This window comes from Galeopterus variegatus, unplaced genomic scaffold (genome assembly GCF_000696425.1).
Source record: "Galeopterus variegatus unplaced genomic scaffold, G_variegatus-3.0.2 Scaffold360, whole genome shotgun sequence".
NCBI lineage: Eukaryota > Metazoa > Chordata > Mammalia > Dermoptera > Cynocephalidae > Galeopterus > Galeopterus variegatus.
In genome coordinates, this window is record NW_007726471.1 from 96099 (window position 1) to 108011 (window position 11913).

Consider the following 11913-nt stretch of genomic DNA (forward strand, 5'->3'; position numbering starts at 1 on the left):
TTGTTAATAGCATTTTATCAGTGTTAATTTCCTGGTTTTGGAAATTAGACTGTAGTTATGTAAGATGTTAATATTTAGGGAAGCTGTGTGAAGAGTATTTGGAAATTCTTTGTACTATTTCTACAACTTTATTGTAAGTCTGAAATAATTTCAAAATAAAAAGTTTTAAAACTTAAAGATTATAAAACAAGAGGGGAAAAAATGATTGTATGCTTCCTAGACTGTCAAAATGTACAAATAAGTTTGTAAATAGAAACAGCAATAATGGAATAAGCATGACATTCTTAAAAACCAGTGAATGAGTAGAGGGCAGTCCATTCTGTAAGTGATTGACAGAGCCCCGTGGCCAGGTTGGGGTGGGAGGAATGCTGGGTTTGGCACCTGACCCCACCACCTGGTTAGCATTATGACCTGGGCAAGCTGCTTCTCCTCCCTGGGCTTCAAGGTCCAATCCGTAAAGACACCCCTTGCACCTCAGGGGATGGCTGGGAGGCTCCAAGATGGTAGAGGTGAAAGTGAGCTGAGAGCTGCAAAGGACCATCCTGTGGGCCAGGATTATCTGCAAAACCTTTAACAGGACTCTGGACCAATCCTCACGAAAAAGATTACAAACATTTGCCTGCTAGTCTCTGCATGACTGTTTCAGTAGAAGCAGCTGGAAGTCTGTGAACAGTGATTTGTTAAAAGCCCTTAAAAGGTGATCATCTTCTGTTCGGGTGGCCCACACTCTGAGGTCCCACTACCTGGGGTCCGGCCCGCCAGTTACATGGCTGTGCACCTCCTGGGGGCACTCGAGTCTGCATTTGCTTTCTTCCTGATGTTTTCTGCAAAAGACAAGAATCTTGTTGCCTCATGTTGCCTAAACTCTGCCTCACAGGGCTGCTTTTATGTTTTAATTGCCTGCCAGAGTTTGTGCTAAAAGAAGATGCAACGATAATATTTAAGAATGTTTTGGAAAAAGAAAAAAGTCATTCCCTAATTCTTCCACCCGGAAATGACTGTTTGCTTTCCCACCTTGTCTGTAGCAGCTGTGGGACAGCCACGATGCTATGATTTTCCTTTTTCCCCTCAGTTATATGCTACAAATGTTTTTCCTGTTTGCCTCATAACTTACGTAGGCTTCACTACTGTCAGTGGCTGCCTGATACCCTATCCTGTGGTTGCCCATAATGCACCATGTCAATGGACATTACAGTGTTTAAGGCTTTTTCGACATGCACTGATTTTATTTTTAATGGGGATTAGTACTAGAAGCTTTTATCCTGCTTGCCTAATGGTTCCATGGGATGCCCTGATTCCCAAATCAGGCTTTTGGGATTGGCGCACTCAAATAGGTTATGACGGCCTCAGAAATTTTATTTGATCAGATCTGACTGGTTCAACTTGCATTAAGTCACTTTGGGCTCATATGTCTTAATGGTTGTGAAAAAGAAGTCTGTTCCAGCCTTATTCCAAAGTGGGAATTAAAAAACATCAAAGTATAGAGAGCTGGCAAGGAAGAGATTATAGCCTCAGTGGCTTTTGGGACTGTGAAGGTCATAGGGTTCATTTGGGCCAACACCCTCATTGCACTGATGGGAGACAGGTACCAGGAAGCACCGTGGTCTGCTCAAGGCTCTGCCTGAGTTTGAGAAGGAGGCAGGGCTAAAACCAAGAATCTGGAAGGTCCAGAGCCAGTGTCACAGCATTCTGGTCTGAGCAGCCCTTGAAGGACCCTGCTGCAATCCAGCAGGGCCACATACCTCCTGAGCAGGAGCTCGGCAGAGGGTGCTCTTTAAAAAAAAAAATGTTTTAATTGACATGTAATAATTGTACACATTTATGGGGTACAGAGTGACATTTTGATACATGTATATAATGTGTAATGATCAGAGGATACTCTTACCAGCCAGGTCCCTCCTGCCAATGGCCACGAGGCCCTCAAACAGTGCTTTGTTGGGGTTCTCACCAGCTGTGGCCACACCATGCAGCCAGATAAGCAACATCCGGTGGCCGTGCTCCTGGTAGCTTCTGGTGCCTGAGGACAGTGAGGGGAGAGAGAGAGAAGGAGCCAACCAGGCCGACCTACCAGAGCACGTGTCTATGCCACCCTGTACATCTTCTGAACACACCCAGGTGGGAGGGAGGCCAAGGGTCTCACCAAGCCTTTGAACTCCAGTGGAGCTCAGCCCAGACATCGGGAGGGAGAGGAGGGGTAGCCTCTCAGATGGCTTTACTGATGTCTTCCTTGGTTCTCAGGGTCTGGATAGTATGTGTCTCATGGCATGTTTACAACTCCAGACTGAATGGAAAACAACTTTACATTTATGTAAATGATGTAACCTTGCCCCATAACCAAGGTTCAAAAAATCAAATAACCATGCTCCCATCCTTATCTCAGGGTCCTGCTGGATAGTACGTGCCTTGTTGCAAGTTTGCAGCTTCAGGCAGGCTGGAAAGCCACTTTGCATTTATGTAAATAATGTTATCTTGACCTATAACCAAGGTTCAAAATATCAAATCCATCGGAAAAGAAGGAACTCAGAAAAATGCACGCCGAGAAAAAAACTGTGTCCTTTTAAAATTTGCCTACAGCCCAGGTAGTTTTAGGTCTTAACATGGCTTCAGTGCTGCTCACTCCAATATGTGTAATTCATATTTCTCTTCAAGATTTTCTAGATTAAAAAAAAGACTTTCCAGATGAAATGCACACACTCTTGTCAATGGAGTCTCTTTTAAAAGCGTCTAGATATTGGGCCGGCCCGTGGCTCACTCGGGAGAGTGCGGTGCTGATAGCACCAGGGCCGCAGGTTCGGATCCCATGTAGGGATGGCCAGTTGGCTCACTGGGTGAGTGTGGTGCTGACAACACCAAGTCAAGGGTTGAGATCCCCTTGGGCTGAGCCCGTGGCGCACTCGGGAGAGTGTGGCGCTGGGAGCGCAGCAGCGCTCCCACCGCGGGTTCGGATCCTACATAAGGATGACCGGTGCGCTCACAGCGCTCACTGGCTGAGCGCGGTGCGGCCTGTCTCAAAAAGGACAAAAAAAAAAAAAAAAAAGATCCCCTTATTCAAGGTAAAATAGCCCATTTCCTCAGTTATACTCTTTAAAGTATTGTTGGTATAGCTAGACCAGGCTCTGCACTTAGTTCTGATATAAACATGAATTCTTGACATGAAACATCGCGTGCTTTTATTTCAGGGTTAACCTCCATTTCAGCTAATCATGGGAGAGATTAAGGTCTCTCCTGATTATAACTGGTTTAGAAGTACAGTTCCCCTTAAAAAGGTATGTATGGTTTTACTACACCTTTTATTTGCAAAGACTCGTATTGTTTTTCTGTGTGATTTAGATGTTATGCATTAGTAGTATTTGAGAATAAAGGTTATTGCCGAGTGTCATGACTCTGGGTTGCAGAGTGTAAAATTCACCCCTTCCCTGTCACGTACAGTCAACTTGTGAGACTCATCCAAGAGTAAAAGCAGGTATAACTATACTCATTTATAATTACTTTTTTTTTATCCTTTTTGTCTTTTTTCGTGACCGGCAACGGGATCGCAACCCTCAGTGTCACGCCTGCACCACGCTCATCCAGTGAGCAGACCGGTCTCTATATGGGATCTGAACCCTCGGCAGGAGCGCCGCCGCACTCCCAAGCGCCGCACTCTACCGAGTGCGCCACCGGGCCGGCCGAGTCTATATATTTTTTGCCCATTTATTGATGGTACAGAGGAATGCTATGGTGTTCATATTTTTATATATTTAGCCATTTTGTTGAATTATTTTATTAATTCTAAGAATTTTTCAGTTGATACCTCTGGACTTCCTATGTATACAATTATAGCATCCGAAATTAATAATTCTTTCTCTTCCTTTCTGATGGAGTTTGGATGTGCTGTCCCCTCCAAAACTCATGTGGAAATCTGATCCCAATGTGGCAGTGTTGGAAACTGATTGAGTCATGGGGGTGGATCCCTCATGAATGGATTAATGCTCTCCCTGGGGGAGGAGGGGTAGTGAGTGAGTTCTTGCTCTATTAGTTCCACGAGACCTGATTGTTTAAAGGACCCTGGCACCTACCCCCTCTTTCTCTGAAGCAGCCTGAGGGCCATGCCAGACGCAGCTGTCCCAGAATCGTAAGCCAAATAAACCTCTTTTCCTTATAAATTACCCAGTCTCAGGTAATTCTGTTATAGCAACACAAAACTGACTAAAACACTTTCCAATATTTACACTCCTTATTTCTATTTCTTTTTCATGCCTTAGTGCCAGGGCCAAAATATCCAAATAGATGTTAAATAATCATGCCAACCGCCACTGTGGCTTTTTACGGGGAATGGTTCAGTTTAGTGTATAAACAATGGGCATCAGTTCCAGAATGTGAAACTCCCAGGTCAGTGGGTGGGGAGAGGCAGAGTGTACAGCCTGGGCAAAGGTCTAGAGGAGTGAAAGAGCACGTGGCACGGTGGAAACGGTGTGTGGCTGGGCTGCACAGGCCAGGGTTGCACAGGCTCTTTCCCCAGAAGCACAGAAGACCAAACACATCTAACAGTGCCCGCTGATTGCGCTGGGGTGGGGAGAGGCAAGTGGTACCTGTCCACTGTTGCTCGATGGCACAGACATGGGCCTCGGTGAACTCCCAGGAATATGCCAGCTTCTTCCACTCGTGGGGCCGCAGATACCTGGAGGCCAGTCGCCATAGTACAGAGCGGAGCTGCTGTGTCTCCCGCCGGTGGTCCTGCATAAAGGTCAAGCTCTTCCCAGAGGGGTCACTGGGGTCCCTGTGTGAAAGGTGGTCCTGTGGGACAGATCCCAAAAGTGCAGAAGCCACCTGGGGAAAATCCCTGCCAGGCTCTCCCTCATGACCTAGACAGGGGCAACGCAGGGCTAAGGCTCCTATTACCTACTGCCACTTCTGCTGGGGAGCTGGAGAGATGGAGTCAGCATGGGCCTGGGCTTGATGTCCACTACTCCAGTTTCTGACTCTATGCCTTGCCTTGACCTCTGGAACTCAAGTTGCTCACACAGCTCTTCCACCCAGAGTTCCTTTTCTCACCTCCCTGCCCCTCAACCGCACTGCCATAGTCAGAAGACCACCTATGTGCACCTCTTCCAGGGAGGCTTCCTAAATTCCTCTGGTCAGATGCTTCTCTTTTCTCTTATAGCATAGGGGTCAGCAGAATGACTCAGAAGCTGTGGCCAAAACCAGTCAGGCCAAGAATCAAGCTTGCTGAATCCCAGCAAGTAGTGAAGAAGGGTGCGGTTACAGAGTTCTTTATATGCAAAGCAAGTGATAAAATTAGAGGTTACAAAAGAATTATGTAGTAGCCTAAATTAAGCCCACAATAGCTTAAGCCGTTCTAAAGGAAATGGATGAGGAGCTCTGGTTGTTAAAAAGTTCAGGGTGAAAAAAAATCACCTGGTGTCTGCAGCTCCAAATCTTACATCCTGGTAAACAGTCTCTAGCCAACCACCTGTGAGGTAATGAGCTAGGAGGTTGGCTGTCGCCTGGGTATTAGAAGCTCTTCCCTTAGAGCAGTGTTCTCAGCCCTGTCCGTATATTGGGACCATCTGGGAGCTTTAAGAACTATTGATGCCTAGTCCCCATCCCAGAGATTCTGATTGAATTGGTCTGGGCTACAGAGGGGATTTGTGATTTGAACTGGCAGCTACTGCTTTAGTAGTGAGGACCTATAAAGCTCAAGGTGGTTTAGAATTGAACAGAGATGGGTCAGTCAAACCCTCAGTATTAATATTTTGGGATTACATTTAGGAGTAATCTGTCATATATAAAGGGGTTGTAATGTTTAAGGGAATCTAAAATATCAGTGAAAAAAATCTCATGATTCCTATTGAAATTTGTTATCGATCTATTTTGGAATAGTGATTTTTATTTGAGAGGTGTAAGAGAAGCTTATTAAATTTGTAAACCATATTGGGATGGTTAAGGTATTTGAAATTATTTTATAGGTTTAGTTTAATGGATTTACTAGGATGATTTAAGAATTTAGGGAGCATCTGAAGTGTTTAAAAAGAAAATCTATTATATTAAATTTATTCATTCAGTTCAAAATGTTTAAGGTAGCTTAATAAACTAAGTTTAAACATGGGACCAAACATTAATCAAAAGGCTACCTTGATTGTTAAAATTTACTAGTTGAATAAATAGAATAGTAAGATTCATAAAATGAATTTAAAAGTTTAAAGAAAACTAGGTTTTTAAATTTGTAACTTAACAAATTTAATATTTTGAAGACTGAAGTAAATGCAAAAATTATTTTCTGTGTATAAAAACAACCTTTGAGGACTCAAAAAAACTCCCCACCCTCCCTTGTGGACTGGAACTGCAAATGCTCAGCCTTACATTCTGCCACTTCTCTTTCCCATGTCCACAGCAGACATCACTAATCAATTGCAGCACACTCTTCTTTTGGCCTCAGAAAGTTGCCACCTGGAGATGGCAGTGAGATGGAACCAACTTGCCATCTTTTTATTAACCACGCAGATATGCATTCACACATACATGTGTTCACGCATTCATCAGCCAGGAGCTACAGCAGAGTCCAGTAGCATCTACACATGGGCATGCCCGGAGTCCAGCTTGTGTCAGTGTGTTTGATGCTCACCCACCTCCAGATCCTCACCAACAACCCTGGTGGTATGCAAGGCAGGGATTATCATCCACCTACAGACTGAGAGGCCCCAGAATTGATCAGGGCTGGGTTTCAAAGCCAGTTCCAGCAAGAGCTGAGGCCACTCCCTTTCCAACACAGAGAGACCAAGGGTGGGCCTCTGTACCTTCTCCCATCTGTAGAAACGATCCGCTTTTATGATCATGTCCACCAGGCTGACATGGTTGCTGCGGGCAGCCACTGCCAGGGCAGTTTTTCCTTGCTGCAAGTAAGGGGCAAGAAGAGAAGCCAGTTTGTATAGGAGGGGTGCAGGGTAGCCTCTAGCACTGGCTACAAACCCTCCTTCCCAGTAGAGGCTGTTCCCAGCAGTCTACATCAGAGAAAAGAGAGGTTTTCTGGTTTTCTGGGTATGATGGGAATGTGGAAAAGTCACAGGTAGAATAAGGCAATAATAATAATTCCAGTGACCACCTCTTGTGTTTCTTTAGAATATAGGAAGCTTTAGAGCTTATAAAACTCAGCCCTCACTAATTCTACAGTGTCACCTGTCAGATCCTTGTTACCACCCTCATTTACCAGATGAGGCGACCAGAGCCCAGAGAAGGGGGCTTGGGCTCCTCATGTCATGCTGGCCCACCTCCCTACAGCACCCAGGCCTTTGCTCCAGGCCTGCCCCACAGTCACATCCAGGGACCTGCAGGGAGATGGGAAGCTCCTCTTCACATCCAGCCAGCTGCCCTGGGCCCCACTCAAAGCAGGGAGCCTACTCCCTGGTCCAGCCTCAGGGCCTGATCCTGGTCCCCAATTCTACCCCATATGGTACCAGGCTTGCCTTGCTGAGTCACAGGTGCAAGTGCCCACCCCTCATTTACAGACCCGAAGCCTGAATCCCTGGAGCCCAAAACTGATCCTCAAAATGGGTGGGGGTCTGAACACCCATGTGTGAGACCCTGCTTTGGCAGGGACTCACTGTGTGACCTTGGACAAGTCATTTTCCTTCTCTGCTGCTCTTCATCCAGCAAGTGATAACTTGAGAAGGTCCTTCGAGCAACGATATCTTAACATTCTCTGATACCTAATTTAATCTACACATCAAACTAGGAAGCATATAGGGATGATATTCTTTTTAGTATCTTCATCTTATAAATAGACACACTGAGGTTCGGAAAACTTAAGTGATTTGCCCAAGGACACGTAGCTAATCAGGACCATGTCTCATTGGATTTTCTATGCCCCCCCCCAACACACACACCCAGCACCTAGGTGAGTGTTTGATAAGCATTTATGTAGGAAATGAATGAATGATAGAGCCAGCTGGGACCAGCAAAGAGACCTTGCTCCAAGTCTAATGCTCTCTCAAGGCTGGAAGACACCATCCCTAATGGGCTCCTGTGGCCTCTTGACTAAATGACGAAAAGAAGATACTGCCACATCATTCCCCTTTTTGGGGTGATTTAGTGACACACTTACTGTGGAATAGTACAAAGCCAATAAAATCGATGGTAGAGATCAATACTTGTTATGGAAAAACACCCTCACATACTGAGTTATAAAAGTGTTACAGAGCAGAACACACAGACTGATAAGGTCTGAATATTTGTCCCCTCCAAAGCTCATGTTGGGAGCTTGAGGCCCATGTGGCAGTGTTGAAAGGTGGGGCCTTTAGAAGATGACTGGATTGTGAGGGCCCTACCAGACTGATAAGGTCTGAATATTTGTCCCCTCCAAAGCTCATGTTGGGAGCTTGAGTCCCATGTGGCAGTGTTGAAAGGTGGGGCCTTTAGAAGATGACTGGATTGTGAGGGCCCTACCCTCATGAATGAATTAATCTATCAATGGGTTATCATGGACTGGTGGCTTTATAAGTAGAGCACATGAGATACGCTTTTGTTATCCTCGCCATGTGATAACCTATGTCACCACGGGCCTCTGCTGAGAGCCGCCACCAAGAAGAAGGCCCTCACCGGATGTACCCCCTGGACCTTGGACTTCCCAGCCTCTAAAAGTGTAAGAAATAAATTTAATTTCTGTATAAATTATCCAGTTTCAGGTATTCTGTTAGGAGCAACAGAAAACGGACTTATAGACACATAACAACAAGAATGCCCACTACTGTCATTAGTTTAGGCAGGGGTGGGGCAGAGGGAGTTATCAATATTAGAAAAGAAGATTTTAACAATACCATTATTTGTAGGCAATGCAATTGTATATCTAGACAGGCTAAAATAGTTAAACCCCCCTCCAAAAAAAACTCTAGTAGAATTAATAAAGTCACATAGAAAATAAAAAATACCCAAGTCAATAGCATTCCTATATTGCATAACTACAAGAAACAATGCATAATTTAAAAAAGGTATTCTAGTCACAATGACAGCCAAAAAATACAAAGTATCTATGAAGGGTATAAATGGAAATGGATAAAACAAAGGCAAATCAAAAGCTATATAACCTCACTGAGGGACATAAAAGATGACAAAGAAACGGCACGACATCCCATGCCTGGTGAAAAAATTAATTATAACAATAACTACTTTCTCTTATTTACAGGTTTAATGTAATCCCGAAGCCAAATGTCAATAAATGCCAAAAAGTGTTCTAAAACATGTCTTCCAGCCTTGAGAGAGTGTTAGACTTAAGCGAGATCTCTGCTGGTCCTGACTGGCTTTCTCATTCATTCATTTCCTACATAAATAGTTATCAGACACTTACCTAGAAAAAAATTAAAAACCCAGGTGAAGCTACCATAGAATCTCAACAGTATCCTCAGATCATTGCCAGAAAAATGTGAAATCAAAATCAAGCCAAAGAAGGCCTGTTGTGACAGGAATGGGCAGAGACTGGAAACGGCTCAAGGGCAGGACACTGACAAGCCCTGAAACTTATCAGAGCCATAGGCGGCTTTTCCAGGAAGCGGCCGGCCGGCTGTGGAGATACAGTAACCAGATATGCTGCACATGGCCTCGGTCTTCCTGGAAGCAGGTCTGGGGGAATACGGTGGGAAAGGGGAGTGGTAATAGAGCAAGCAGTGCTTTTAATTGCTTAACATTTTATTTATAAAATGCAAAAGAACTAAAAGGAACAAAAGGTAGGTGGTGAAAAGTCTTTCCATCCCATTGCCCATCTGCTCAGTTCTTCCCGCTGCCCAGCTCCTCTGGTGACCTCTGCTACTGCTTTTATGTGTATCCGTCTAGAGATTTTTTTAATGCATATACAAGCAAAAACTTTTCTAATTCCAAGTTTTATTTTGAGATCATTGTAGATACATATGTAGTTAAAGAATACACAGAGATGTGGTATATCCTTTACTCAGTTTCCCCAGTGGTAACATCTTATAAAACCATAGTATAATATCCCAGCCAGGATATTGACATAGATAATATCACTGATCTTATTCAGATTTTTCCAATTTTACTTAACAGTGATGTATGTGTGTGTGTGTGTGTGTTTAGTTCTATGTAATTTTATCACATGTGTAGGTTCGTGTATCTACCACATAGTCAAGATACAGGCACCTCTATTACTACAAGGATTCCCTGTGCTGTCCTTTTATAAACACACCCTCCTCCGTCTTCTGTCCCATCCCCAGTCCCCCTAACTCCCGCAACCACTCATCTGTTCTCCATTTCTGTTTTATCATTTCAATAATGTTATAAAAGTGGAATCATACAATATGTAACCTTTGGGACTGGCTTTTTTTTTTTTTTTTTTTCGTGCCCGGCAACGGATCGCAACCCTCAGTGTCACGCCCGTACCGGACCGGGACCGGCTACAGGATCGCAACCCTCGGTGTTGCTCCCGCACCTCGCTCAGCCAGTGAGCGGGAACCGGTCTGTATGTGGGATCCAGACCGGCGGGAGCGCCACCACGCTTCCCAAGCGGCGCACTGTAGCAGTGCGCCACCAGGCCGGCCCGTGGGACTGGCTTTTTTTCACTCAACATAATTCCCTTGAAACCCATCCAAGTTGTAGCATGTATCAACACTTTCTTTCTTTTCATCGCTGAGTTGTATTCCATAGAATGGATATACCATAGCTTGTTTTACCATTCCCCTGTTGAAGGACAATCTGGGTTGTTTCCAGTTTGGGGCTATTATGAGTAAAGCTGCTATAAACATTCGTACACAGGTTTTTGTACGAACAGAAGTTTTCATTTCTCTGGGATAAATGCCTAAGAATGCAATTGCTGGGTTATATGGGAAATTCATCTTTAGTTTTATAACAACTCCAAAACTGTTTTACAGAGTGGCTGTACCATTTTACATTGCCACCAGCAGTGTGTGAGTGACCCTGTTTCTCCAGGTCCTGACCAGCATTTGACAGTGCCACTATTTTTTTTTTATTATAACCATTCTTTCTTTTTTTGTTGTTGGCTAGCCAGTACAGGGATCTGAATCCTTGACTTTGGTGTTAGAACACTGCGCTCTAACCAACTGAGCTAACCAGCCAGACCTACTTTAACCATTCTGGAAGGTGTGTAGTAATATCTTGGCCAACTGCCAAAAAAAAAAAAAATCTCATGGTGATTTTAATTTACGCTTCCCTAATGGCTAATTATGTTGAACATCTTTTCATGGGCTTATCTGCCATCTGTATATCCTCTTCAGTGAAATGTCTATTCACGTCTTTTGCCTCTTTTCTAAATGAATTGTTTGTTTCTTTCACTGTTGAGTTTTGAGAGTTCTTTTTATATTCTAGACACTAGCCTTTGTAAAATACTTGATTTGCAAAGATTTTTTTCTTGGTCTGTAGCTTGTCTTTTCACTCTCTTGACAGGATCTTTTGCAAAGAAAAATTTTAAAAATTTTGAAGAAAGTCCAATTTATCAGTTTTTTCCTTCTGTGGATCTTGTTTTTGGTGTCAAGTCTAAGAATGCTTCAGCCTACCCCTAGATCCCAAAGTCTTCCTTCTATGTTTTTTCTAAAAGTTTTTTAGTTTTACACTTAAGTCTGTGATCCATTTTGAGTTAATTTTGTACAAGATGTGAGGTTTCAGTTGAAGCTCAATTTTTTTTTTTTTTTTGGTGGCTGGCTGGTATGTGGATCTGAACCCTTGACCTTGAGAGTCTCATTTTTCTGCCTAAGGATGTACAATTTCTCCAGTACCATTTGTTGAAAAGCTATCTAACCTTCCTCCATTGAATTGCTTTAGCACATTCAATAAAAATCAGTTTGGTATATTTGTATGGATCTCCCACCCCACCCTTTTTTTTTTTTGTCTTTTTGTCTTTTTCCGTGTCCGGCAACGGATCGCAACCCTCAGTGTTGTCCCCGTACCGGACCGGGGACCGGCAACGGGATCGCAACC

At 43.9% G+C, this 11913-nt stretch overlaps 1 protein-coding gene across 1 annotated transcript in view; it reads right to left on the reverse strand.

Moving 5' to 3' along the window:
* Window positions 1-252: 252 nt before the first annotated feature.
* ANKDD1A (ankyrin repeat and death domain containing 1A) overlaps window positions 253-11913 on the reverse strand; it is a 40426-nt gene continuing 28765 nt past the window's right edge. The window contains exons 9-12 of the mRNA XM_008567963.1: window positions 6777-6872; window positions 4572-4776; window positions 1886-2017; window positions 253-824 (exon numbers count right to left, since the gene is read on the reverse strand). Coding sequence (XP_008566185.1) covers window positions 763-824; window positions 1886-2017; window positions 4572-4776; window positions 6777-6872 — 495 coding nt within the window. The 3' untranslated portion in view covers window positions 253-762. The remainder of the gene's footprint in view (window positions 825-1885; window positions 2018-4571; window positions 4777-6776; window positions 6873-11913) is intronic.